This window comes from Podarcis tiliguerta, assembly GCF_965153285.1.
Source record: "Podarcis tiliguerta genome assembly, chromosome: 18".
Taxonomy (NCBI): Eukaryota; Metazoa; Chordata; class Lepidosauria; order Squamata; family Lacertidae; genus Podarcis; species Podarcis tiliguerta.
The window spans coordinates 5522238-5550141 of record NC_139551.1 but is presented as its reverse complement, the minus strand read 5'-3'; the positions used below and the strand labels follow the sequence as shown (position 1 = coordinate 5550141).

Below are 27904 nucleotides of genomic sequence, written 5' to 3'. Positions count from 1 at the left end.
TTTTTGTATGTTTTGTTTGTAAATGAATTAAAATAATATTGTTTCACAAATGAAAAAAGGGAGAAAGCGAGGAAGTAAAAAGAACTGCACCCTTTAAGTTTGCTGATTTTTTTTAATTTTGAAATTATTTAATTTTGAAATTATTTTATTTATTTTATTTTGAAATTTTATTTTATTTTGAAATTATTTTATTTATTTTATTTTGAAATTTTATTTTATTTTGAAATTATTTTATTTATTTTATTTTGAAATTTTATTTTATTTTGAAATTATTTATGGCACATTCTTCCTTTCAATAGGGAGAGCGCCTAAAGTTCAGACTCTTTTGGCAGCTGTGGTCAAAGGGCAGCATAGAGACTGGAGGGGCAGAGCGGCCCTCTTCTGGCTCCGCCCCCGCGTTGCCATGGAGACCCTGCCGGCAAAGCGGCCTCCTCTCACTTCTCCTAGAGATTTGCAGGGAAAGGCCCGCCCCTTCCTGGATTCCGACTCCGTACCCCACATCAATCATCGAGGCTGGCCTCCTTGCGTCGAAGAGAGTTATCGTAGGCGGCTAGGCCTGGATATTTCCTGAACTACAACTCCCGTCATCCCTAGAGAGCGAGGCCGCCGGTCAAGGACGACGGGGATTGAAGTTTATCAATACCGGAAGTCCGGGCTGCGTTGCCGCTCTATCATTTCCTTATCTCTACTGTCCTTCCTATCCAAATAACGAAGCGGCAGTAGGGAGGAGATGTTTCTGGAGAGGGGGCGTGGCTCTCTCTCCAGGACTGAGGGGAAAGGGGCGTGGCCCTGAGAGGAGGGGGCGTGGTTATCTCGAGAAATGTGAGGAGAGGGCGGAGGAGGAGAGGGGGCGTGGCTTTCGGGAAAAGAGGGCGTGGCTCCCGCCAGGACCATGAACCGAGGGGGCGTGTTTCCCCGGGGCTTTGCTACTTATTGGCTGAGGCGGAGCGGCGGCGGGAGGGGGAAAAAGAAGGAGGAGGGAGTGACGTCGCGGAGGCGAGGCATGCGCACTCGTTCGCGCGGGCGACGGGCTGAGGAGGAGCAGAAAATGGCGGCGGCTGTGGCGGCGGCGGTTTCGGAAGGCGGCGCCAAGATGGCGGAGGCCGGGGCCTTGGCCGGAGGAGGGATGGCGGCGGCCAACGGGGCTGGCAACGGCGTCGGGGAGGGCGTCCCCAAGAGGTAGGTGGGGAGAAGGAGGAGGAAGCCGGTCGAGGAGCGCCTCAGAAAAAGGGGGGGAAAAGAGGCCTTTGCCTTTCCTCACGGGTTGGACGCGCCGCATCCGGGAACGGAGAAATTTCCCCCAATTTTCTTGTCTCTGCCGTTAACTCGGCTGAAGTGGAACCGCAAGGGGGTCCCGAGGGACATCTAGTCGAGCCCGCCTGGAAGCGAAGGCCTGGCTTGGTTTCGCCCGCCAAATCCGCGAAACGGAAAGGAGAGAGAAATTGGGGGGGGGGGGGGAGAGGCCAAGAGGGATAGGTCTTAGCAGAGAAGTCGTTGAGGTTCTCCGTGAAAAAATAATATGGTTATAGGAATTCTGAGGTCTATATATATATATATATATATATGTTTATATGTTTGCTTTCGTTTATATGTTTATATACATATATATAGGGACAGACATATATGTGTGTGTGTGTGTGTATATATATATATATATATATATATATATAATATGCGCACACACACACACACATATATATATATATATATATACATACAGATATACACACACACACATATATATAATACAGTGGTACATACGCTTCAGGTTACACACTCCACTAAGCCAGAAATAGTGCTTCAGGTTAAGAACTTTGCTTCAGGATAAGAACAGAAATCAGGCTCCAGTGGCACGGCGGCAGCAGGAGGCACCAATAGCTAAAGTGGTGCTTCAGGTTAAAAACGGTTTCAGGTTAAGAACGGACCTCCAGAACGAATTAAGTACTTAACCCAAGGTACCACTGTACACACACACACAGACACATATATAGACATATTCACACATACGCACACATATATATATAATATTCATAAATGTACAAGGCAAACACATAAGTATATAAACCACGTGTCTGAAATAGTACAGGAGAGTAATCCTGAAGCCATTTTGACTCCTCCTAAATTGACCTCAAATGTCTCTTCAAGGAAATGGGGAAAACTTTTTGCAGTTGTCTTTTGACTGGGGCTTACAGCTCCCTTTGCAAATACAGCATGGCAAGTATCTGTTAAGCTGAGCACACTGTCAATACGCATAAGAGATTCAGGAACTTAAGTATTTTACCATTTCAGAGGAATGGCCAGGCTGCCCAGAAAAGGCAACCAGATAAGGCATTACAATATCAGGAATCCTGGCAGACAGGAGAGAAGCAGCACATTCAAATTTTCTGCTGGGGACCACCTCTTTCTGTGATGTATGCATGATGTTTTTGGGGGTAGTCTTGAGCTACAGTGGAGGCAATTTCAAATGTCTATACTGTATAAGAGCTTGCACACCAATGTTCGGGGTTCCTCCCTCCCTGCGTGGGGTGAGTGGGAGACCCTGTTGCAACAGTTTAATAAAGATCAGGCTTACTAGCTGCTTTGCTTCTCAATATTCTCTGGTTGGCCTCTGTTATTTTCTCCTACCAATAGAGAACCTGCATAAGGACTCTTGGGTACCCCATAAGGGAAAGTTTTTCTTATAACAATATATAAAATCAAAGTTCAGTAATATTGCCCCCCCCCCCACCTTGTAAGTAAAGCTGTCTCTGTAAGAAGGACATTCCTGTACTAATATACCGAGTGTGTGTGTGTGTACCCCCCCCTTTTTTTTGGCTTTGGCTGCTAAATGCTGGAAGGCTTTGAGCTGGGTAACTTTTAAAACACCTTAACCGTAGGCCCCTTTTCTTTCTTTGCAGTGAAGGCGAGCGGCCAACCCAGAACGAGAAAAGGAAGGAGAAAAGTGCCAAGCGTGGAGGAGGGAGTCGCTTTGAGCCCTACGCCAGCCCTTCGAAAAGATACCGGGCCTTCATTACCAACATCCCCTTCGACGTGAAGTGGCAGTACCTCAAAGATCTAGTCAAAGAGAAAGGTAAACAGCTCTGCGTACGCCTGAGCTGCAACGTTGCGCCCTTCCCCGTGGCGTTAATTTTTTCCTCCTTCTGAAGCTGGGAGCGTGCCAGAGGTGATTCCGGGTAGCTGTAGCTATGTTGAAAAAGCAAGGCTTTTTTTTTGAGGACAGGCTCTCCTGATGGTGCATGCTAGCTGCTGTGCCCTCACAGGATGCGTCCTGTGTGTGCAGGTGTTTGGCATTGTCTAGAAGGCTTCAGAGCAAAAGAGTCTTTGCAGATAGAGGCTTCTATTATCAGGGCCTGGTGTGAGCTTTTTTTTTTCTTTTCAAATATTGGACATGCTTTTGAAGCCTTTCATGGGTCTGGACACGTTTTGCTGCTGAGGAGAAGGAGAGCAGCCTTCCTCCTGGTTGATGCAATCTTGCTTTCGTTGTTGAATATCCAGGACCGTTTAAGAGTGAACTCCAAAGGAGGATGGGTTGCCTTCCCCCACCTTTCCCTTTCCGCCTTGCAAAAGGGTGACTTGATTGGCTCCTCCGTTCTGGTCGTAGCTTTGTCCTAAATCCTTACAAAGATTTACAGCTCCGAGGGAAATTTGGCCCAAAGAAGCGATTCCACCACGTTTCAAATAAAGAACTCCCCCCACAGACGTGTTTTTCATCCAAAAAGTCTACACAGAATTGGAACCAAACTATAATCTGTTCATAGCTGAATAATGAGCTACAGAGCAAATATTTAGGGGGGAGATAAGGGGGGGGGAATCCATCCTCCTGGAGGGCATCTCTGGAAACGCATTATAAATTGGGAAATAAATTTGGGTCACGTGCTTTGAAACTTAGGGTCCCCGTGGCTTAAAGTGGAGAACGATGGCTAACGTGCTTAGGAGCCTAAGGAATTGCAGGGAAGGTTCCCTTGAGGCAAATGGGGATTACACGCACAACCCCGTTAAGGGATGTGTGGCCCATTCACACGTAACATGTCAACACTCAGTGTGGTGCGTGTTGGTAGCCCCAGAGATCTCAGTAGCTTTCAGCAGATGGTGGACTCACAGGCTAACTGTCCGGTCCTCCTTCCAGCTATGGTTTCGTTACATTGAATGGAACGCCGCTTTGGAACGTGACAGTTACTGATCTACGCCGTGCGTGAAATATTGGCGAATAGGAACGTGTGTGTTCATAGCTGTGTCCCACTGCAAGCCCTGCGCTGAGCTTGTGTGTTTCGGCCTCTCCTTCAGCTCGCGCGGATGCCAAAATCTTAACGTGGGACCGCTTTTCCTCTTGTTGCTCTGCTCAGCTGCTTATCTTGGCAGGTGATCCCGGGAGGAAAAAAAAGAGAAATCCTCTTCGTTCTCTCTGCAGATAGCTTAGTGTGTTATGTACAGACGAGAGCGTTCTTGGGTTTTGTGACTGCAGCCCAGAGTTGATTAATCTGGCATCGCTTAAAGCTGCTTCCCCCCCCCCAGCCCCATTCACCAAAAACGATTGCTTAAGGCAGTCCAAATTAATTACTCTCGATGCAAGTCACCATAGTTCCAAGAACTAGGAATGTGGCTCTAAAAACGGTTAGCATTCTGGGTTTTTGTATGTAAGAATTACAGGGCCCCCAGGTTCAGGTTTAGGAGCAGCAGCTAAACGGAGGTGACAGGCTGCTGCTCCATCACTCAACAACCGTGGGATTTCTAATAGTAACTCCAGAGGCATCTTTGGTGCCAGTAAGTATGGTTTAGAAGACTTTTAAGTGTTGTGGTCTGTTCAGATCTCACCTGGTGTGTTTTGGATGCCTCTCTTTGAAATGTTTTTAATGGTGTCCTCCTCTCGGTGAAGTCATTTCAGTTTTATCACTTGTCGGTGAAACTTGACGTTACAGGTGTGTGGTACGTTATCCTTTTCTATTATTATTTAACTTTATGCCAGTGTTCTTGATATTCCTCCACCTGAATCAGTACACAGAGCAATGGGATACAAAATCTAGGAGCCATGTGGCTCCTGGGAACTGGATTATTCACCAGGACAGGCAGGTGGAGATGCTAGACTTCAAAAGTGGGATGTGTGGTACGTTATCCTTTTCTATTATTATTTAACTTTATGCCAGCGTTCTTGATATTCCTCCACCTAAATCAGTACACAGAGCAATGGGATACAAAATCTAGGAGCCAAGTGGCTCCTGGGAACTGGATTATTCACCAGGACAGGCAGGTGGAGATGCTAGACTTCAAAAGTGGTGCCCGGACATCTCCATTCAGTTGCAAAAGGCTTGTTGCCAGCTGCAAAATGCGACTGTCGCCTGGCTGCTTTCAAACGCTGACCCAGTGTTGACTCAGAAGAGCTTTGGTAAAGTGATGTGGTCTGGACTTAGACCCCTTGTGGGATGGGACCTGTTGCAAACCTCTCTCTTAGGACAGTGTTTGGGAGGAATGGGTTTTGGGCTGTGAAGTTCAGCCCAATAATTGAAGTAGATCACATGCTTTCTAGCGTAAAGTGTAATATTTCCCTCCGCCCCCCCCCATGACGCTTATTTTAACCCAGACTTGGGGAGCAGCAGCAAATGGCGGAAAACCAGAATTGCAGGTTTTTCAATCGCTGAAAAGCAGCGCAAAGCAAAATCTGTATTGGAAAACTCACATCTGGTCACTGTGGAGAAAGAAATGTGGAAGTGGAAAGGGCTAGTGTGTTGTACTAGTTGGGTGAGAGGAGTCAGGTTGAAGTGCAAGCCCTTTTGCGCTATCTGTAGCTCCTTTGAGGAAAAGTAGGAGATGCCTGTAAATTCAAGATTTAGCCACACGGCATAAATAGAATCCTGAATTCAGGGGCAACTTGGGAGTAGAAAAAACCAACCTGGTCTTCTGTTAAAGGTAAAGGTACCCCTGCCTGTACGGGCCAGTCTTGACAGACTCTAGGGTTGTGCGCCCATCTCACTCAAAGAGGCCGGGGGCCAGCGCTGTCCAGAGACACTTCCGGGTCACGTGGCCAGCGTGACATCGCTGCTCTGGTGAGCCAGAGCCGCACACGGAAACGCCGTTTACCTTCCCGCTAGTAAGCGGTCCCTATTTATCTACTTGCACCCGGGAGTGCTTTCGAACTGCTAGGTTGGCAGGCGCTGGGACCGAACAACGGGAGCGCACCCCGTCACGGGGATTCGAACTGCCGACCTTTCGATCGGCAAGCCCTAGGCACTGAGGCTTTAACCCACAGCGCCACCCGCGTCCCGGTCTAGACTCTAAACTCCCCTATGAGGAAGGGGTTTTCCAGTATAGAGAAAAGGCAAGCAAGGGGGCAAGATAGAAGTGTCTAAAATGATGCATTGGATAGAGAAGACGTTTTCTCCTTGTCTCATAGCACTAAAACTAGTAGTAATCCAGTGAAGCTTACTGTGGGACAATTGCAGGACAGACAAAAGAAAGGGCTTCCTCACACATGGTTAAGCTGTTAAATTTCCTCCTGCAAGAGGCAGCGATCGCCACCGACTTGGGTGCCTTTAAAAGAGGATTAGGCAAGTTAACAGAGGATCAGGCTGTCAACAGGTACGATAACCCTGAAAGCTGCCTCCACTATCGTGGGGAAAGTGGCTCTGTTTGTGTGCCGCCCATAGGCATCTGTCTGGTTGGCCTCCCTGGGAACAGCGTGCTGGACTAGACCCAGCAGGGCCCTTCTTAATATTTTTAAAGCGTTAATTAGTTTTGAGGGTTTGGCTAAAGAGGGCGACAATCTCCCATGCGAGGTTTCCATCTCTCATCTCGTTCCCCGGAGATGAACGGGCATCAAAGCCTGAGGGAAACCGAAAGGCGTGGCAACCTAGTGCGAGGAAATCAAGGACTCTGCTTTAATACGTATCACGCACCCGTAACGCCAAGTTGCGGTGGACTAGCAAATGTGGAGTGCTCCTGGGCTTTTAATAAGGCAAAGGCTCCATACAAGGTTGTTGACGATTGTTCTAAATCCCCCTTGTTTTCTTGGCTTTCTCCCTTGGTCTATGTACCGTCTGGAATCTCATTTGTAGTTGGTGAGGTAACATACGTGGAGCTCTTAATGGACGCTGAAGGAAAGTCAAGGGTAAGTCTCCGAGAGAATTTCTTCCGTGGATTTTTACTACATGACCAAAAAAAATAATGATAAATAATGTAACTGTTAACGGTGTGGAACCAAATGAACTTGGGATGCGTAGTGTGTATGGTTTTACCGTCGGCGCTGCCCCAGAGCTGCTTGGTGTGTGGGGGGGAGGAGGAGGTGGACATGGGGCATGTTAGACGCAGCAGCAACCCTCTGCTGCCCTCCTTTGGTGTTTGGCTGTATGACTTACGCATGGGTCCTTGTGTACTTCCTTTACTGGTACATGAACGTCCAAATCCTTAGCCTAAATGTTTCTCGTGGTTCTCGTTGCTGACCTTTGTAAGCTCGGTGTGGAAGAGAGAGGTTGCATAAATGTCAGAACTCCATGGCAGTCTGTGTCTAAATGTAAAAAAACCGAAGATAGCTGTTGCAGGCGTCCATTTTTGCTTTTCAGTTCAGTGGAAGGTAGTTTCAGACTCTTCCCTGAAGGCTGATTTCTTTTGGGGGTAGAGTGGCTAGAGGTTGGATGTCCTAGAGGCAAGTAGGAGCTCGAAGAGTGACGTCTCTGAGAGAAGTTTGGAGTCTTGTCTGCATATCATTACTCCTTTTGCGTCAGCCCTAGCCATGTAGCTTCTAGGATGCAGGCAAATAGTTCTGCCGCTTGTTAAAACAGCAAAATCTTGACCTTAACGACTGTAAAGACAAACAAGTATCCTTTTTAAATATCTTAAGCTCATCTGGCTCTTTACTGACCTGTTCCTTTTCCTTCCTGCTCTGCGCTCGGCTCCTCCCTGCCTGACATGAAATTTCCACGTCGAAAGGGATGTGCGTAAGTAGCTGAACCACCTTATTGAACCACCTTATTGTAGCAGGGGGCGTGGGTGACATCCGGGAGCCCTTTGTGATTCCCTCTGGATTTCTTTTTTTCCTCCCCCCCCCCCCCCCGCAGTGTTGTCGAGTTCAAGATGGAAGAGAGCATGAAGAAGGCTGTGGAGGTTCTCAACAAGCACAGCCTCAGCGGCCGGCCCTTGAAAGTGAAGGAGGTGAGCCTGTGGGGGCTGCGGCTGCCTGTCTCTCCCCCTGCCCTGGCTTGCTTCCATAAGACAGTGTAGTGGAGGGACCCCCCCCCCAAAAAAAAGAATTCCAGTGCCACAAACTGACAAACTGGAACGTGTCCAGAGGAGGGCAACCAAAATGGTCAAAGGCCTGGAAACGATGCCTTATGAGGAACGGGTAAGGGAGCTGGGCATGTTTAGCCAGGAGAAGAGGAGGTTAAGGGGTGATATGATAGCCATGTTCAAATATATAAAAGGATGTCACATAGAGGAGGGAGAAAGGTTGTTTTCTGCTGCTCCAGAGAAGCGGACACGGAGCAATGGATCCAAACTACAAGAAAGAAGATTCCACCTAAACATTAGGAAGAACTTCCTGACAGTAAGAGCTGTTCGAGAGTGGAATTTGCTGCCAAGGAGTGTGGTGGAGTCTCCTTCCTTGGAGGTCTTTAAGCAGAGGCTTGACAACCATATGTCAGGAGTGCTCTGATGGTGTTTCCTGCTTGGCAGGGGGTTGGACTCGATGGCCCTTGTGGTCTCTTCCAACTCTATGATTCTATGATTCACAGGATAGTTCTTATAAGGGCTGAGCAACCTGGGTCTGGGCTGTATCACTTCCCCCTTCCAGGTCTCACACGATTCAGTGCTCTTGCCTACATCGGAAGTCATCCTACCAGCACGAAGGTTGAGCACGAATGCTTCCCTGATCTCTAGCTTTCTTAGGCAGTTGGCTTTCCGGCTGCTCTGCAGAATGAGAGCCTGCCTAAACCTTTCCCCACTTTTTCTGTCCTAGGATCCTGATGGAGAGCACGTGAGGAGAGCCGTACAGAAGGCCATGGCTGCATCCGGTGGCGGGATGGGCATCGGCCCTGGTCCCGGCGGCCCCGGGATGATCAACATCCCTCCCAGCATCCTCAACAACCCAAACATCCCCAACGAGATCATTCATGCCCTGCAGGCAGGCAGGCTTGGGAGCACGGTCTTTGTGGCCAATGTGAGTGGCCCCTTTGTCTTGCCTTTTTTTAAAAATATATATATATATATTTCTATTAGTTTTAAAATATAAAATTATAAAACATACCACACAATTCATCACAAATACCCTCTTATTAGGCTTCCATCAGAACCTCTGACAATCCTCCGCCTTAATCACTTCTTACACATTTCCTAGCTTAATATTGCCTTTACATTTATAACACAACTCCTCTCCTCCTTCATTTTTGCAATATTTCTAATATTAATCCTCACAGAGCTTCCTGCAAGCCTACAAACGTCGTCTGGTCATCACAAATACTTTTCAAATAATCCGTAAATTTAGTCCAGTCCTCGGTAAACTTCTGGTCCCACCAGTTTCGGATCCTTCCCGTTAGTTTGTCAAGTTCCGCATAGTCCATTAATTTCATCCTCCATTCTTCCATCGTTGGTAATTCTCCTTGCTTCCATTTTTGGGTCAATAGTATTCTTGCTGCCGTTACTGCATATAAAAAAAGCTTGCATTCCTTTTTATTTACAGTGGTGCCTCGCAAGACGAAATTAATTCGTTCCGCGAGTCTCTTCGTCTAGCGGTTTTTTCGTCTTGCGAAGCAACCCTATTAGCGGCTATTAAAGGCTTAAAGGATTAGCGAAGTAGCTGCTAAAAGGCTATTAGCGGTTTAGCGGCTTAGAAAAAGGGTGGGGAGCGAAAAAAAATGCAAGACATTTTCGTCTTGCGAAGCAAGCCCATAGGGAAATTCGTCCTGCGAAGTGCATTGAAAAACGGAAAACCCTTTCGTCTAGCGGGTTTTCTGTCTTGCGAGGCATTCGTCTTGCGGGGCACCACTGTATATCATTTCCAAGAATTCCCAAGAGAAATGCTTCTGGTTTCTTTATTAATGTATATTTCAACATTTTTTTCAATTCGTTATATATCATCTCCCAGAAGCCTTTCACCTTTTTACATTCCCACCACCCTTTGTCTTGCCTTTGTTTCATCTGTGTTGTCTCTTAAGGAGCTTGGCGTGTCATTTGTGTTGTCCCTTAAGGAGCCTGGTGATTTTGCAGCTTCTTGGGAAGGTGCTAGCCCTGGCGTCAGGGCAGCTGAACATCTTAACATGCCTTTGCCTGTATGAAGCAGGGTATTTTGAGTGTATTTTCTTATCCCTCCTCTGCTTTCCTTCATGCCCAAAAGGCAGTGTGATGGTGAGGGTCGTCAGAGGCCTTGCACTGAACCTCCACACCCCTACTGATAGTTTTTTTTTTTTTAAAGCATCTAGCATTTGCTAAGTGCTAAGTGATGTGGGAGCATGGCGATCCCTACCCCTCCCTAAAAGAAAGAAGAGATGGGGAGGATAGTGGAAAAAGCAAGCGAAATATTTAATCCTACCAGTCGTCGTCTTCTTTTTCCCTTTTTCATGTTTGGATCCTTATGTCTCCAAAACAGCACCACCCACTGTTTGAGATCCCTGGCTTTGCAAAGTGGAAAATGCCTTTAGGGAAAACAGATCAGAGGGAGAAAGAGAGAAACTGAATGGCATTCTGACTGACTGGGGGGAAGGAATGGAGTATGTTGGAAAGGGACACATCAGGGTCCCCTTGTTAACAGTAATATATCACCACGACGAAGTGTGGGAACAGAGAGCTCTTCTGGTTCTCAAAAGCACCATTGTCCACTCCATATAAAAGGCATGGTGAGGTGTGGGAAGGTGTGTCTTAATTTTGTGCCGAGGGGAGTCTTCCAGCTAACGGGTTAACTTTTAGCTTGGTCAGCTCTTAATGCAGTAAAAATGCCGCTTGAGAGCTGTTCCTTTATGTCAGGCATAGGCAAACTCTGGCCCTCCAGATGTTTGGGACTACAATTCCCATCATCCCTAGCTAACAGGGCCGGTGGTCAGGGATGATGGGAATTGTAGTCCCAAACATCTGGAGGACCAGAGTTTGCCTATGCCTGCTTTATGCGAAACAGGTCTTGTGGGTGGTTTTAACACAGCTGAGCTTCATGTGTATGCTGTGTTGTGGTTCATTCTGCTCAGAGGTATTTCTGAATGATAGTGAAAACCCAGCTCTTGATACTGAGATACAAGCCGCCCCTCAGGCTAACTCTTAGTCCTATCTGTGGTTTGTTGGCTTTTCACCTTAAAGGTCACTCTTCTGTCGCTTAAGCACTGTGTTCTTGTTAGCTATTCTTCTGAGTCGTGCAGAGCGATGCAGCGGTTTCACCCTCGAAGCCCTAGCAATGAAGTAGACGCCACACACAAGACTCTGAGGATGACACTTTGCTTGCAGGATGGCGACTATTAACGAGCAGTAGTATTTATGCATATCGAGTCGAATACAGTGGTACCTCTAGATACGCACACCTCTGGTTGTGTATCTTTCAGGATGCGAACGCGGCAAATTCCGGGTTTTGCCGCATGCGCAGAAGTGCTCTACACACCGTGCGCATGCGCAGAAGCGGTACCTCTGGTTGCAAATTCCTCAGGATGCGGCTGGATCTCCGGAACGGATCCTGTTTGCAGCCGGAGGTACCACTGTGCAATGTGTTTCTCTCCCTTGAGCCCAAGAGAGGGTCTTCTTGCTTCTTCTAAAACTCCTTTGAATCAGTCCATAAATTACAGCTTCTCTGTCCTCACCAACTCCTTCCGGACACAGTGTCTCCATGCTCAAGAAAACCACGGCAAAACAACCAGCCAGCCTCCACCCCTATCACTACCTCAAGAGACACAGATTGCTCACTTTAACAGGGAGTTGACAAATGGTCAAGGCAACAGATTCAGCATTTCTGCGGCCTGAATTGGAGTCGCAAAATTTTGCAGCTGTTACATTACATAGGTTTCCTTTTCGCCCGATGCAATCTGTTCTTTGTAAAATGCATTTTCGTACAGACACTAACCCCTTCTCCCTCTCCTCCTTCAGCTGGATTACAAAGTTGGCTGGAAGAAGCTGAAGGAGGTCTTCAGCATGGCTGGCGTAGTGGTCCGGGCAGACATCCTGGAAGACAAAGACGGGAAGAGCCGGGGCATTGGCACAGTGACTTTTGAGCAGGCTATTGAAGCTGTTCAGGCCATTTGTATCTTTCTCTGGGGCTGGGGTGTGTGTGTGGGAAGGGTGATAGCCGAGGAGGGCCCAAGTTGCAGAATTCCTGCACGTACACCCAGGGAATAATCTATGGGCTTTTTGGTGGAGATGCTGGTGGTTCACCTCTGCGTCCCAACCTTAACCAAGCTGGGTTTTTCAAACTTGGGTCCCCAGCTGTTTTTGGACTACAGCTCCCATTGTTCTTGACCACTGGCCCTGCTAGCTAGGGATGATGGGAGTTGTAGTCCAGAAACAGCTGGGGACACGGGTTTGGGAAGCCCTGATCTAAGGGCTAGTTCATACAAACAGCAATCTGTTTTTGGACTGGCTGTTTGAGGCTCACACTGTTCACTGTGCGTGGGCTGGGGTGGGGGACCTCACAATCTCCTCTATGTAGAAAAAAAAACTAATGTCAATGAGAAGCTGAGGTGAGCTATGGGGTAGAGGAATCTGTAACCCTCCAGATGTACCCTTCCATCATCCCTGACCCCTAGAGGCTGATGAGAGTTGAAATTTGATAATACCCGACAGGCCACAAGTTCTCCATCTCTTGGCTAGAACTGCTAGCTTTCTACATGCAGGGAATCTTTTTAAACTTGGTTCAGGATTTTGCCATGTGACCCTCCACCTGTGGCTGAAGTATTGAGGAAGAGTTAGGTGTGTACATTGTAAAGCTGATTTATTTAAAATTTCATATATTTTCCATCCCACCATGAAATTCTATACCTCTGTTTTCTGAACCTTAATAGTCATAGACATAGCATTTTCCAATATTGTTGTGGTGCAAAAACATGACATGAGACCACAGATACCCATTATTATTTTCAAGAGGTGCTCTCAAAATCACCCAACAAATCAAGGGTCACTTCTGTGTCCATAGATGTCTTCAGTGATTATTGGTGGTTTTGTTTATTTATTTCTACGTGCCCCTTAACACCATCGTTTCTAAGCTGTGCGCTGTGGTGTTACTAAAGAGAAACTTAAAATTAACTGTAAAGGCTTGGAACATCTGCTGAAAATTAAAAAGTCTCCACCGGGCACCTGTCTGAATTCAGCCTGAAGGCACTTCCATAAAATTGGAACTTTAATAGTGCAGACCTGTGTTTTTCTTTCTTAAAAAAACAGTGCAATCTTCTGGTGTAAGCTTTTCTTTGATAGTGGTTTTTTGGGAGCCCCGTCATGCAAATTCAAGAGCGTTCATTTTGATTCCAGTGGATCTGACTTTGACCCAGACCTGGAGCAGTGTAGATGGGGGTGAGGAAAGGGCCTAGAGAACCTCAGCATTCTGAATATGCCCATGGGTCCAAAAGGTTGACGGCCTCTGCCGATAGATTCGTGGTTCGAGTGTCACGCTTTGGCAGCTGTTGGTTGGAGAAGGAGCTGGATCTGGTCAGATTAAACAAAAAGCTGTCAGGTGCTTGCAGGGGCCATCTCTTCGGGGTTTTGTTGGGCTAATCTACGACGCACGCTCCTTGACCCAAATCACAGCCATGTTCAATGGGCAGCTGCTGTTTGACAGACCGATGCATGTGAAGATGGTAAGTAGAACAATAATAATAATTATATGCCGTGCATATAATGTATATGCCCCAAACACACTGGGCAGCTTCCAGCTAGGGCTGGGTGATACTGGCTTTCAACATTGCAATGTTTCACCAGCTAAGCATCACAATATATTGATACATAACAATGTCTGAAATAAGGATGGAACTTGTTAGAGGCATAGCCTTAATAATAATAATAATTTTTTATTTATACCCCGCCCTCCCCAGCCAAGGCCGGGCTCAGAGCAATAATAAAAACAAGATGAATGATTACAACTTAAAAACAAAAGTAAAATACAACATTAAAATAATGGAACATTAAAATATTAAAATGTAGCCTCATCGCAGGAGGAGAAGGAAAAGAAAAAAGAAAGCAAGGGAGGGAGGGAATCAAATTGGCTCCAAGCCAAAGGCCAGGCGGAACAACTCTGTCTTACAGGCCCTGCGGAAAGAAATCAGATCCTGCAGGGCCCTGGTCTCATGAGGCAGAGCGTTCCACCAGGCCGGAGCCAGAGCTGAAAAGGCCCTGGCTCTGGTTGAAGCCAATCTAACTTCCTTAGGGCCTGGGACCACTAGGGTGTTGCTATTTATGGACCTTGAGGCTCTCCGTGGGGCATACCAGGAGGGGCGGTCCCGTAGGTACGAGGGTCCTAGGCCATGAAGGGCTTTAAAGGTCAAAAGCAGCACCTTAAATCTGACCCTGTACTCCACCGGGAGCCAGTGCAGCTTGAAAAGCACTGGGTGAATATGCTTCATGTTGTTGTTGTTTTTTGTGTGTTATGATTTGTGTTTAGCACGCACATGCGTGCACACCCCATGATTCGCAGTATATTGCCAGATCAAAAATTATGAAACCGATATCACGATACGGACTTCGCAAATGGGTTTTGGATGATGTGTGTCACCCAGCTCTACAATCCACCAAAATAGAAAAACATCAAACGTTAAAGCAGGGGGTCAGCAAACTATTTCAGTAGGGGGCTGTTCCACTGTCCCTGGGGGGGGGGGGTACACTACCATATTTTGCACTCTATAAGATGCACCAGACCCCAAAACGCACCTAGTTTTTGGAGGAGTAAAATAAGAAAAAATATATTCTGAATCTCAGAAGCCAGAACAGCAAGAGGGATTGCTGCGCAGTGAAAGCAGCAATCCCTCTTGCTGTTCTGGCTTCTGGGATAGCTGCGCAGCCTGCATTCACTCCATAAGAAGCACACACATTTCCTCTTACTTTTTAGGAGGGAAAAAGTGAGTCTTACAGAGCAAAAAATATGGTAGGTTGCCAGATTACATCCAAGTAATCTTTTTTGGGGGGGTGACCAAATTCCTATGCCCCACAAATACCCCAGAGATCCATTTTAAATAAAAGGACACATTCTATTCATGTCAAAACACGCCGATTACCGGACCATCCGTGGGCCGGATTTAGAAGGCGATTGGGCTGGATCTGGATCCGGCCCCCGGGCCTTAGCTTGCCTACCCATGCATTAAAAGCTTCCCTATGCAGGTCCTGTTTATGATTTTCGTTTGGTGGGAGGTCGTCCCACAGTTGTGTGCAAAATCGAATGCTACAGCAGGGATCTGCTGCATTCGGCTTTGCATTGATCTTTGCATCTGATATTTCAGGACGAGCGAGCCTTGCCGAAAGGGGACTTCTTCCCTCCGGAGCGGCCCCAGCAGCTTCCTCGTAAGTATCTCCAGAAAAGGTTGCACAAGAAATGGCTGTGTTACTCCACATGGGAAGTAGCTCGCACCAGTGGCATAGCGTGGGGGGTTGCAGGGGGGGCCGGGCGTAACATCTGGGGGGAGCGTGCTCGCACTCGCAGCTCTCTGCCCCTACCTGGCTCACTCACTCTCACTGCAGTGCTGGCTATGCGAATCCGATCCGAGCCGCTGGGTCGCCGCCCACTGTGGAGGGGAGGGTGCCAGGCGTGCGGTGCGGTGCAGAGAGAGAGAGGGACTATCTGGGGGAGGGACAGTGCAGCGGGGGGGGGCGCAAATGCCTTGCCCCGGGTGCTGACAACCCACGCTACGCCACTGGCTCGCACACCTGCCCTGTGGAACAGTGTGTTCTTGTCATCGGGGAGATTTGCTTGCTCTCCTGCTATGTTCCACCGTAAAAAGTTAAATTCTCATGGTCAGTGGGCTATGCTGTCTGGGCACTTTAAAATTAGTATGCGACATTGGTTGTCAACCGGTGTGCTGTGGCACCCTGTGGAGACTTGAGGTATGGTCAGGGGAGCCCTGGGGGGCTGTCCTTTAATTAACTTGCAGACCGTATCTTCCTGCATCTCTCTCTTTCTGCCCCCCCCCCGAATCTTTTCCTTGAGTCTTCCTCCTCCTTGCTGCCTCCCAGTCATGTTCCAGATTCCTAATCTCTCCCCTCCATTTCTGGCACGGGGTACATAGAAGCTTCTGCCAAGAGCTCAGCGAAAGCCCCACTTACGCATATCCTGCAATGGCTTAAAACTGACTTAAAATGTGGAAAAACGAATAAAAAACCAACTAAAGCTATGTTATTTAGTTGTTTAGTCGTCTTAGTCCTGTTCGACTCTCCGTGACCCCATGAACCAGAGCATGCCTTGGAAACTCTCACTTTCTTCTCAAAGCTGCTCCTTTTTTATGTCCATGGAGTTTCTTGGCAAAATACTGGAGCGGTTTGCCAGTTCCTAAACTGGCAGAACTAAAGCTATATATACGTATAAAAACTGTTTAAAGCACACCAATAGTTATAAGAAAAACAGCACGGCACCAGCCGTTTCATTTACTGAAAGCCCGTTGGAACAACAACAACAACAATAATTTATTATTTGTACCCTGCCCATCTGGCTGGGTTTCCCCAGCCACTCTGGGCGGCTTCCAACAAAGATGAAAAATACACTAAAATGTCACATATTAAAAACTTCCCTGAACAGGGCTGCCTTCAGATGTCTTCTGAATGTTATCACTTTGACATCTGATGGGAGGGCGTTCCACAGGGCGGGTGCCACTACCTAGAAGGCCCTCTGCCTGGTTCCCTGGAACTTGGCCTCTCGCAGGGAGGGAACCGCCAGAAGGCCCTCGGTGCTGGACCTCAGCGTCCGGGCAGAACGATGGGGGTGGAGACGCTCCTTCAGGTATACAGGACCGAGGCCGTTTAGGGGTTTAAAGGTCAGCACCAACACTTTGAATTGTCCAAGCATGAGATAACTAGAGCATGCACCACTCTGGAGAGACAGTCCGTGGGCAGGTAGGGTCTCAGCCTGCGTACCAGATGGAGCTGGTAGACAGCCGCCCTGGACACAGAATTGACCTGCGCCTCCATGGACAGCTATGAGTCCAAAATGACTCCCAGGCTGTGCACCTGGTCCTTCAGGGGCACAGTTGCCCCATTCAGGACCAGGGAGTCCTCCACACCAGCCTGCCCCCTGTCCTCCCAAAACAGTCCTTCTGTCTTGTCAGGATTCAACCACAATCAGCAGCAAGACTTGGAATTGTGCTCGGAAACGTACTGGGAAATGAGGTTTCCACGTGCCGATGGAAGGGCAGCAAGGAGGGAGCTGGCCTGGCTTCTCATTCCAGGCAGGGGGTGAATGCACACTGGTACTGATGGCTGCTTTTTGAACCTCTCTTCTTTTGCAGATGGACTTGGAGGCATCGGCATGGGACTGGGGCCAGGAGGAATACCTATTGATGCAAACCATTTGAACAAGGGTTTGGGTATGGGCAACCTGGGACCCGGAGGTGAGCGAGGAACTGGGGCCGGGCTCTTTCCTTTGCTGTCTCCCCTAGCGTTCTGTCATGTTTCTGGATCTCATGATTTCTGTGCTGGTCTACCCCGGTGTCTGAAATAAGGACGGATCTGGTTTTCAAACTTCGTGATGTATCGCCAGCTAAACATCACGATACACCGATACATCACAATACATTCAGTTTCTCATCCATTGTGAATTTTGCATCACACATGCACCATGATTCGTGGTCTATTGCCAGGTAAAAGATTATGAAACCAATATCACGATATGGGCTTCTAACTGGTTTTGGACGATAATCCAGCAGTGTCTGAAGAGCACCCTATTTGGCTAAATCTGCTCTAATATTAATAATAATAATAATTTATTTATTTATACCCCGCCGATCTGGCTGGGTTTCCCCAGCCACTCTGGGCGGCTTCCAACAAAACGCTAAAATACAATAACCCATTAAACATTAAAAGCTTCCCTAAACAGGGCTGCCTTCAGATGTCTTCTAAAAGTCTGGTAGTTGTTTTTCTCTTTGACATCTGCTGGGAGGGCGTTCCACACGGCGGGTGCCACTACCAAGAAGGCCCTCTGCCTGGTTCCCTTGTAACTTGGCTTCTCGCAGCGAGGGAACCGCCAGAAGGCCCTCGGCACTGGACCTGAGTGTCCGGGCAGAACGATGGAGGTGGAGATGCTCCTTCAGGTATACTGGGCCGAAGCCATTTAGACTTTCAGCTCCTACCAGACCTAGCCAGCACGGCTGGTGGAAAGGGACAAAGGGAGTTGTCGTCCAGCATCATCTGATACGGCAGAAGGCTGACGGAGCCAAAAGCTCTGTCTCTTGTTTGCGAACTGTCGGCGCCGCCTTGTTTGTCCCAAATAAGTTTTAGCTCTCAGGAGTAAAGAGGGTGCCTCAGCCTAAATTGAGAGCAAGCAACCATCTGTGTCCCTGCTGTCCGGTAACACGCTGGAAATGATTCTGATTTCCTTCACGCAGCACTTAGATAATCCATGCCCACGGGAGCTGCAATGGCCCTTCCCATAAAAAGGGAAGGGAGCTGGGCATGTTTAGCCTGGAGAAGAGGAGGTTAAGGGGTGATATGATAGCCATGTTCAAATATATAAAAGGATGTCACATAGAGGAGGGAGAAAGGTTGTTTTCTGCTGCTCCAGAGAAGCAGAGAAGGTCTCTTCCAACTCTATGATTCTAAGGGAGACCCAACGCATTGTGGAGAACCGTTATCTGTGGCTGCTAGGCATGGTGACTGTATTCGGCCTGCAGGAGACAGTCTGCCCCGAATCCCAGCCACTGATAACGCTAATAACAATAATTTTATTATTTTTATCCCCGCTCATCTGACTGGGTTGCCCCAGCGACTGTTAATCCTCATGTCCTCTTTCCAAGAATAATCAGTGAGAAATGGGATTCTAGACTAGGGAAGAAGGCTTTTGGCCTATATCTCCAGTGAAAGGATTTTGCAGCGGGGAAAGACTGTTCTCCGTGTCTGGAACCTTGGGAAACTGCTGTCAGCCACGGCAGACAATAGAGTGGTACCCCGCAAGACGAATGCCTCAGAAGACGAAAAACTCGCTAGACGAAAGGGTTTTTCGTTTTCTGAGGTGCTTCGCAAGACAGAACGGCCCTGCCTCTCGTGTCATGGAGGTGGTCACTGCACGCACGCTCGCTCCTCCGGCTCCCTCCCACCTTCCGGCTGACGGTTAGTGCCTCGCGCCGCTGCCCACCCCCCTCGCGCGCTCCCCTCAGAGAGCCGTTGCCGCCAGCGCCTCTCTCTCCCTAGAGTCGCGCTCCTGAGCCCCGCCGCCCTCCAGCAGCCGTGTCGCACGGTGGCCACAACGCGCGGGTGAGTCTGAGGTACCGGCTGCGGCAGCTGTCCTGCTTCTCCCCGCCGTTGTCAGTGTTTAAATGCAGTGGTGCTAATTTCGTCTTGCGAGGCACCACTCTACTAGGTCAGGTGTATCAGTCCTCTAAATCTTAACGCTGTCATAGGTTCTAATTTCCACTTGTCTTGTCTGTTCTCTTTTAGGAATGGGCATAGAAGGCTTGGGCTTTGGAATGAACAAAATGGGAGGTAAGTGGGGCAACGGGGGCAGGAACTGGTGTACGGGGGCAGGATTGCAGTGGGGTCCTGGTGATACTTAATGCGACCCTCACCTCAAAGCAGGTTCCTCTGCCGTGCATATTCCCAGGCCGTCTCTGCACCACTTTTATTTAATGTGTTCATACGCTGCATTTCCAGAGTAGGTCAGACAGTGGTTGGCTTGGCCTGATGGAAAGCTCAAAAGTCCCAAGCCTTAGGTAAAGGTACCCCTGACCATTCGGTCCAGTTGTGACCGACTTTGGGGTTGCGGCGCTCATCTCGCTTTATTGGCCGAGGGAGCCGGCGTACAGCTTCCGGGTCATGTGGCCAGCAGGACTGAGCCGCTTCCGGCGAACCAGAGCAGCACACGGAAACGGCGTTTACCTTCCTGTCAGAGTGGTACCTATTTATCTACTTGCACTTTGATGTGCTTTCGAACTGCTAGTTTGGCAGGAGCAGGGACCGAGCAACGGGAGGTCACCCTGTCGCGGGGATTCGAACCGCTGACCTTCTGATCGGCAAGTCCTAGGCTCTGTGGTTTAACCCACAGCGCCACCAAGCCTTACATACCGCTAATGTCTGAAAATAAAGGAGCCATTGGAGCTCTTGAAATCTGAGCCTGGTGCCCTCTCAAATGCCACAGATGGGTTAGCTGGCAAGGCATGAGGGATTGGGAACTTGCTCATTGTTTCTTTTATTGTTGCTATTCAGGGATGGAAGGGCCTTTCAGCGGAATGGAGAACCTGGGCCGCTTCCCTTCTGGGATGAACCTGGGCAGGATGAGCGGTGAGACAAAAGATTGCTAATCTTCATAAACGGCTTTGCTCTTAATAGGGCTTGGGAAGGAGAATGGTGTTGACACCCACAAGATTTTCAGAATACCGATTCTGGGGTTCTTTAAACCTTTGATTCTGATCGTCTCTCCTTCACCTAGTCTTCACCATGCTGATGGGCTGTGACTCGTGTTATTCCTGGACATTGAGTTTCTGCACTCCAGCGGGTGCTCCCCTCACCCACAGGAGAGAGGAGGAACCCAGAAAAATAATGTGCAAGGCCTTATAAAGACTTTTGAAATTGCCACCCTGTAGATCAAGACCACCCCCAGAAACATCACACCTACATCACAGAAAAGGCGGTCTAAAACAGAAATTTAAATGTTGTTTTTCTCCTGTCCTTGTTTATCTCCTGTCTGGCAGGTTACTTGATTGGATTGCCTGGGTAGCCTGGCCAGTCTTTTGTAGTGATAAATACTTAGTTCCTGGGCCAGGTCACAGGCTCACACCCTATTCATATCTTAAATGTTCCCTTAAGACAGGATTTGTGAGGAAAGAGACAATGGGGAGGTTTCCCACTTTGACCTTGCAGAGGAAACATTTGGTCAGTTTAGGAATCAAAATGGTTCTAGGTCGGTCTTCCTGTGCTGATCTATGTACAGTGGTACCTCGGGTTAGGAACTTAATTTGTTCCGGAGGTCCGTTCTTAACCTGAAACTGTTCTTAACCTGAAGCACCACTTTCGCTAATGGGGCCTGCCGCGCCGCCGGAGCCTTATTTCTGTTCTCATCCTGAAGCAAAGTTCTTAACCTGAAGCACTATTTCTGGGTTAGTGGAGTCTGTAACCTGAAGCGTATGTAACCCGAGGTACCACTGTACGGGCTTGGTTGGTGCACTTATGAACATTACCATATATCTAAGACCTCAAAATTCCTATCACAGTGGCGATAACAATCCCTACTGTCTCTAGTAAGGGATGAAAATGTCCTTTGCCAGAAGCTCTGGGAAACCACTGCCAGTCAGTATAGACTGGGAAGCCGCATTTTCTTTGCCTGTTGCCTTTGTGTTTTCCGCTCTCCTGGCAGAGGACTAAAAACTGCTCTTTGTTCCCAGAAATGGACCGTGCGATCGGAGGCGGGTTTGAAAGAGACTTCCCGAGGAACGAAATGGGGATGCCTCGTAGCTTTGGGGACACCCTGGACAGGGGGCTAGGTAAGGTTGCTCCACTCTGTGTCTTCCCAGCTGTGACAAACCCTTCTTAGGCTTGGATCTTGTGTGCGCTCGGCAAAGCAGCCACTGCCATCTCCCCCCTCTGTTTTGAAAAGGGCTTTTTCTGGTTGTTGTCTTTACTCGCCTGACAACCAAAGAAATTGGCGATTACAATAACCAGGTCAGTTCCCTGCCCAGCCACCCTCCACAGTGCACACCCCACCATACACTGGTGCATCGCAAGACGAAAAGAATCCGTTCCGTGAATCTCTTCGTCTAGCGGTTTTTTCGTCTTGCGAAGCAAGCCCATTAGCGGATTAGCGGTTTAGCGGCTATTAAAGGCTTAAGGGATTAGCGGATTAGCTGCTAAAAGGCTATTAGCAGCTTAGTGCCTTAGAAAAAGGGGGTGGGGAGCAGGAAAAAAACCCCCAGGAATCGCAAGGCATTTTTGTCTTGCGAAGCAAGCCCATAGCAAATTCGTCCTGCGAAGCAACTCTGAAAACGGAAAACCCTTTCGTCTAGCGGGTTTTCCGTCTTGCGAGGCATTCGTCTTGCGGGGCACCACTGTATTCTGAAGTTTCGTTCAAAAATGTGAGCTTGCGATAGAGCACACCAGTGTGTGGAGCAAGTCAGAGACTGGCAGAGAAATGGAGCTGCAGAGTCCTTTATGCTGGGGATAATTCAGACGGAAATCCCCAGGTGTCAAAAAAGGGGGTTTGTGTATGCCACTACTGTGGCTCGTGTTTTGTTAGCCCAAAAATGGAAAATGAGTGAGGTCCCAACTAAAGAAGAATGGCAACTTAAACTGACGGAATGTGCTCAGCTTGTGGACCTAACATATAGAATAAGAGAACAAGAAAAACATGTTTAAGGAAGATTGGAAAATGTTTATTGAATAAAGGTAAAGGGACCCCTGACCATTAGGTCCAGTCGTAGACTCTGGGGTTGCGGCGCCCATCTCGTTTTATTGGCCAAGGGAGCCGGCGTACAGCTTCCGGGTCATGTGGCCAGCAGGACTAAGCCGCTTCTGGCGAACCAGAGCAGCGCACGGAAACGCCGTTTACCTTCCCGCCGGAGCGGTACCTATTTATCTACTTGCACTTTGACGTGCTTTTGAACTGCTAAGTTGGCAGGAGCAGGGACCGAGCAACGGGAGCTCAGCCCGTCATTGCGGGGATTCAAACCACCAACCTTCTGATCGGCAAGTCCTAGGCTCTGTGGTTTAACCCACAGCGCCACCCACGTCCCTGTTTATTGAATACATGGGGGGAAATTGTGTGCACTTGATAATAGAAGGGAAGTCATTGATATCTTTAAGGTTGAATATTCTAAATTGTAAAACAGAAAATTTTAAGAATGGGGCTGCGGGCCTGGAAGGAGGCAAACCTCGGAGTCCGTAAACTGCTGGGAGAAGCGGCTGTGGGTGAACCTGTTAATGCAATTAACGCCAATATTTAAAATACAGTGGTGCCTCGCAAGACGAAAAGAATCCGTTCCGCGAGTCTCTTCGTCTAGTGGTTTTTTCGTCTTGCGAAGCAACCCCATTAGCAGATTAGCGCTATTAGTGGTTTAGCGGCTATTAAAGGTTTAAGGGATTAGCGGATTAGCTGCTAAAAGGCTATTAGCAGCTTAGTGCCTTAGAAAAAAGGGGGTGGGGAGCGAAAAAAAATCGCAGGAACTCGCAAGACATTTTCGTCTTGCGAAGCAAGCCCATAGGAAATTCGTTTTGCGAAGCACCTCCAAAACGGAAAACCCTTTCGTCTAGCGGGTTTTCCGTCTTGCGAGGCATTCGTCTTGCGGGGCACCACTGTACACTAATTGTGCTTGGGTCTGTCTCTTGAGTTGCCCCTTTCTAGAGGGCTTGTTCCTCCCTTTCCCTTGCTGACGTGTCCCCTCTTTCTCTTTCACAGGTGGCGGCGGAGGCGGGGCCAGCATCCCCACCATCGACCGCATGGCACCCGGCCTCGACCGCATGGCCACGGGCATTGATAGGCTCCCCTCGGGCATGGGGCATGGCATAGAAAGAGTGGGCTCAGAGATGGACAGGATGGGTCTGGTGCTGGACCGCATGGGCTCCGGCGTGGACCGTATGGGCTCCGGCATGGACCGGATGGCACCCCTCGGGATCGACCACTTGGCGTCCAACATGGACCGCATGGGCTCTGGGATAGACCGGATGGGGACAGGAATGGAGAGGATGGGCACAGGGCTGGGGTTCGGCATCGACCGCATGGGCTCCGCCATGGACCGCGTCGGCACCACCATGGACCGCATGGGCGCCGGCGTGGACCGCATGAGCTCCGGCATAGAGAGGATGGGCCTGGGCATGGACCGCATGGTCCCTGCGGGGATGGGGCCCGCCGGGATGGGCCCCGTGATGGACAGGATGCCCGCGGGGCTGGACCGCCTCGGGGCGGCCTCCATCGACAGGATAGGGCTGGACCGCATCGCGGCCAGCAACATGGACAGGATGGGGCTCGACCGCATGGGGGCGGCCGCCACCAACATGGACAGGATGGGGCCGGCCATGGGGCAGGGCATGGGGGCAGGGCTAGACAGGATGGGGCTGGCCATGGGGAGCACCTTCGAGAGGACGATGGAGATGGACAGGGGGAACTTTGCCGCCGGGAGCTTCGCCGGCGCCCTCGGGACTGGAGGACCTGCCGCCGCCGCCGGCGTAGCCAGGAAGGCTTGCCAGATTTTTGTGAGAAATGTGAGTGAGCCGCTGTGTTGAGCTTTGGGTTGCTGCTCCAAGTAGATTTTCCTCCCTCTGCCCGGTGCCCCACATCCCATCCCCGTCCCCTGTGAGAAAACAGAACTGAGCATGCTGGGAGGTTTTCATAGGCTCGGACCTCAATAGCACCTCAAGAGAGCCAGTGTGGTGTAGTGGTTAAGAGCGGTGGACTCGTAATCTGGTGAACCGGGTTCGCTTCCCCGCTCCTCCACATGCAGCGGCTGGGTGACCTTGGGCCAGTCACACTTCTCTGAAGTCTCTCAGCCCCACTCACCCCACAGAGTGTTTGTTGTGGGGGAGGAAGGGAAAGGAGAATGTTAGCCGCTTTGAGACTCCTGAAGGGGAGTGAAAGGCGGGATATCAAATCCAAATCCAATAGGTTGTGTGGCTGGATGTAGCGCAGGTCTTGGGCGGAAAGTTTCTGCATCGTGGTAGGAAAGGATTTTGAGTTTCCTAGCAAGGGGGAGGTGCCTGACTTCTGGTGGGTGGTGGTGCTTCCCCCCCCCTGTGGGGGGGGCCTGTGATGATGATGATGATGATAATAATAATTAATAATAATAATTTTATTATTTATATCCTGCCCATCTGGCTGGGCTTCCCCAGCCACTCTGGGCGGCTTCCAAAAATATATTAAAAGACTGCAATACATCAAACACTAAAAGCTTCCCTAAACAGGGCTGCCTTCAGATGTCTTCTAAATGACGATGATCCTGACTGCTTTTCTCTCTCTCGCTTCCTAGCTTCCTTTTGATTTCACGTGGAAAATGCTGAAAGACAAGTTCAACGAGTGTGGTGAGTAGCTCAATTCAGGAGCGACCCAGAAATTCCCAAAGGGCACGGGAGAGCTATGTGTATTCTCCTGGGGGGGGGGGAGGGTCATTTTGTGGGCTGGCTTGTCCTTCCCATGTTGCTCTATTAGGCAGGATTAGATCGGGCATGCCCCCCTCCCAAGTGGGGAGGGAGACCCCTCCACTTCCCAGTTCCTTCTGAGTTCCCAGAGCAGGCTGTGTGGCAGATGCATCGTCCTCTGAGAAGAGATTTGTGGATTTTGAAGTTACTAAATCGGGAGAAGCATCCAGTCAGCCGGGAGATGGACAGTCCTCTTTTCTTTTGGCTGGCTGGATGGAGCAGGTGTGAAAGATGCAGTGGTCAGGCTTAACCCCATAGCGATGCCTGTTCTCTTGTTGGGAGAAGGCACTCGGGGGCCAGGAGGGGCCTTCTGGGGCCAGGATTGTTGCCTGACGCCCCTGAGTGAGGGTAAATCTCCTTACTACCGTATGATACAGCATTGATTGGATTTGCCACTTCCTTCCCCCATCATTCAAGGCTTGGCGCTCTCATTTCAAGGGGGTGAAGGGTTAGACCACGGGTCAGCAAACTTTTTCAGCAGGGGGCCGGTCCACCGTCCGTCACACCTTGTGGGGAGCCGGACTATTTTTTTGGGGGGGGGGGGGGAATGAACAAATTCCTATGCCCCACAAATAACCCAGAGATGCATTTTAAATAAAAGCACACATTCTACTCAGGTAAAAACACCAGGCAGCCCCCACAAATAACCCAGAGATGCATTTTAAATAAAAAGGCACATTCCATTCATGTAAAAATTGCTGATTCCCGGACCGTCCACAGGCCGGATTGAGAAGGCGATTGGGCTGGATCCGGCCCCCGGGCCTTAGTTTGCCTACCCATGGGTTAGACTTTTGCCAAAAACTTCACTCTGCCTGGGGGTTGCTGATTTAAGTTTGTCCACATAGGAAGCTGCCTTGCAAAGGGTCCACCCGCCTCAATATTGTCTACAACAGGGTTTCTCAAACTTGGGTCTCCAGCTGTCATTGGGACTACAACACCCCTGATCCGTAGCTAGCAGAATCCGTGGTCGGGGCTGTTGGGAATTGTAGTTCAGAAACAGCTGGAGACCCAAGTTTGGGAAACCCCGGTCTACACCGAGTGGCAGTGGCTCTCTGGGGTTTGGAGTCATGAAGGCTTTCTGAGCCCCACCTGGAGATCAGACCTGAGACATTAGATGCTATGACACTGAGCTTCAGGTTTCCAGTAGTACAGCTTGAGCCTTCTTTGTGGTGTAGTGAGAGCCAGTGTGGTGTAGTGGTTAAGAGCGGTAGTCTCCTAATCTGGGAATCCGGGTTCGTGTCTCCGCTCCTCCACATGCAGCTGCTGGGTGACCTTGGGCCAGTCACACTTCTTTGAAGTCTCTCAGCCCCACTCACCCCACAGAGTGTTCGTTGTGGGGGAGGAAGGGAAAGGAGAATGTTAGCTGCTTTGAGACTCCTGAAGGGGAGTGAAAGGCAGGATATCAAATCCAAACTCCTCTTCTTCTTCTTCTTTGAGGAAATCATTTGGGTACCACTAATAAAAGGCCGAAGGGACGCGGGTGGCGCTGTGGGTTAAACCACAGAGCCTAGGGCTTGCCGATCAGAAGATTGGCGGTTCGAATCCTCGCGACGGTGTGAGCTCCCGTTGCTCGGTCCCTGCTCCTGCCAACCTAGCAGTTTGAAAGCACATCAAAGTGCAAGTAGATAAATAGGTACTGCTCTTGCAGGAAGGTAAACGGTGTTTCCGTGCGCTGCTCTGGTTTGCCAGAAGCGGCTTAGTCCTGCTGGCCACATGACCCGGAAGCTGTACGCCGGCTCCCTCGGCTAATAAAGCGAGATGAGCACTTCAACCCCAGAGTAGGCCACGACTGGACCTAATAGTCAGGGGCCCCTGCACCTTTACCTAATAAAAGGCAGAGTGGCCTACGTGCCAGCATCTCTCTGCTGCTCCAGACTTCCAGTCCAACTCTCAGACTTGAAACCAAGGCGTTCCTACGAAAGCCGGTATCAAAATAACATGGCGCAGAAATGGATAAGGCAGACCTATAACTGATAAGGAATGCAGTTTGGGCAAGGAGGACAGACCTGGGCTAAAGCGAGTCTTCTTCTCCCACAGGCCACGTCATGTATGCAGACATCAAAATGGAGAACGGCAAGTCCAAAGGGTGCGGCGTGGTCCGATTTGAGTCCCCGGAAGTTGCCGAAAGAGCCTGCCGTATGATGAACGGGATCCAGCTTCGTGGCAGGGAGATAGACGTGCGGATTGACAGGAATGCCTAAGTTTTGTTTTTTGGCAGGGGCCTTTTTAAATACGAAGGGAGAGCGCTTGGGGATTGTACTTTCTTGTTGGGATTTTTTAAAAAAATTGGATGTGATATGGTAAGACAACTCAGTTGCGTTTTGGAGTAATTTTAGTTCCTTTTTTAAAATAAGATTTGTTTTTTTCCTATTTTACTGTCCTGGGTTTTTGTTTTTGAATTGAAACTGTGTTTTAACATGCACAATCTGGTTCTATGTAGTGGCGTCGCATTACACTATGTCTTTGGTAAATAAACGCCAGTGGCGGGTGGCTATCAAGTCTTGTTCCCACCATTTCCCTGGTTAGAGAAACTCTTTGGAAAAGACCCTCTGAAGAAAGCAAGTCATGCTGATTCACTTCTGTGAATTTATGAAAAGGTTTTTTTAGGTTTTTTTTTTCTTGGAAAATCTACAACTAGACCATGAGTCAAACCAAAACCACACGTCTTGTATGAAGTCGATGTCTATATTAAAAGTGTTCTCTTGTGGCTTACAAA

At 49.1% G+C, this 27904-nt stretch overlaps 1 protein-coding gene across 3 annotated transcripts; it reads left to right on the top strand.

Annotated features, from left to right (window-relative positions):
- Positions 1-930: 930 nt before the first annotated feature.
- Positions 931-27904, top strand: HNRNPM (heterogeneous nuclear ribonucleoprotein M). 3 transcript variants are annotated; one of them, XM_083421586.1, is made up of 16 exons: positions 989-1179; positions 2898-3070; positions 7047-7099; positions 7918-7925; positions 8046-8139; positions 8942-9142; positions 12040-12193; positions 13690-13739; positions 15372-15432; positions 17367-17468; positions 19510-19554; positions 20275-20349; positions 21450-21548; positions 23456-24258; positions 25020-25071; positions 27226-27904. In XM_083421586.1, the coding sequence occupies exons 1-16, from the start codon at positions 1004-1006 to the stop codon at positions 27387-27389; spliced, it is 2310 nt and encodes a 769-aa protein (XP_083277712.1). In that variant the 5' UTR covers positions 989-1003; the 3' UTR covers positions 27390-27904. The 3 variants fall into 3 exon arrangements, with proteins under 3 accessions (XP_083277710.1, XP_083277712.1, XP_083277711.1); XM_083421584.1 differs by lacking the exon at positions 7918-7925 and having other exon boundaries at positions 931-1179; XM_083421585.1 differs by lacking the exons at positions 7047-7099; positions 7918-7925 and having other exon boundaries at positions 1002-1179; positions 2898-3084.

What these genes read in the sequence shown, in the direction of transcription:
- HNRNPM (XM_083421586.1), top strand. Translation starts at nt 1,004, where the DNA reads ATGCGCACTCGTTCGCGCGGGCGACGGGCTGAGGAGGAGCAGAAAATG. An exon ending in GGCCCTTGAAAGTGAAGGAG is followed by an intron (nt 8,140 to 8,941) that starts GTGAGCCTGTGG and finishes TTTCTGTCCTAG; the next exon opens with GATCCTGATGGAGAGCACGT. An exon ending in GCGGCCCCAGCAGCTTCCTC is followed by an intron (nt 15,433 to 17,366) that starts GTAAGTATCTCC and finishes CTTCTTTTGCAG; the next exon opens with ATGGACTTGGAGGCATCGGC.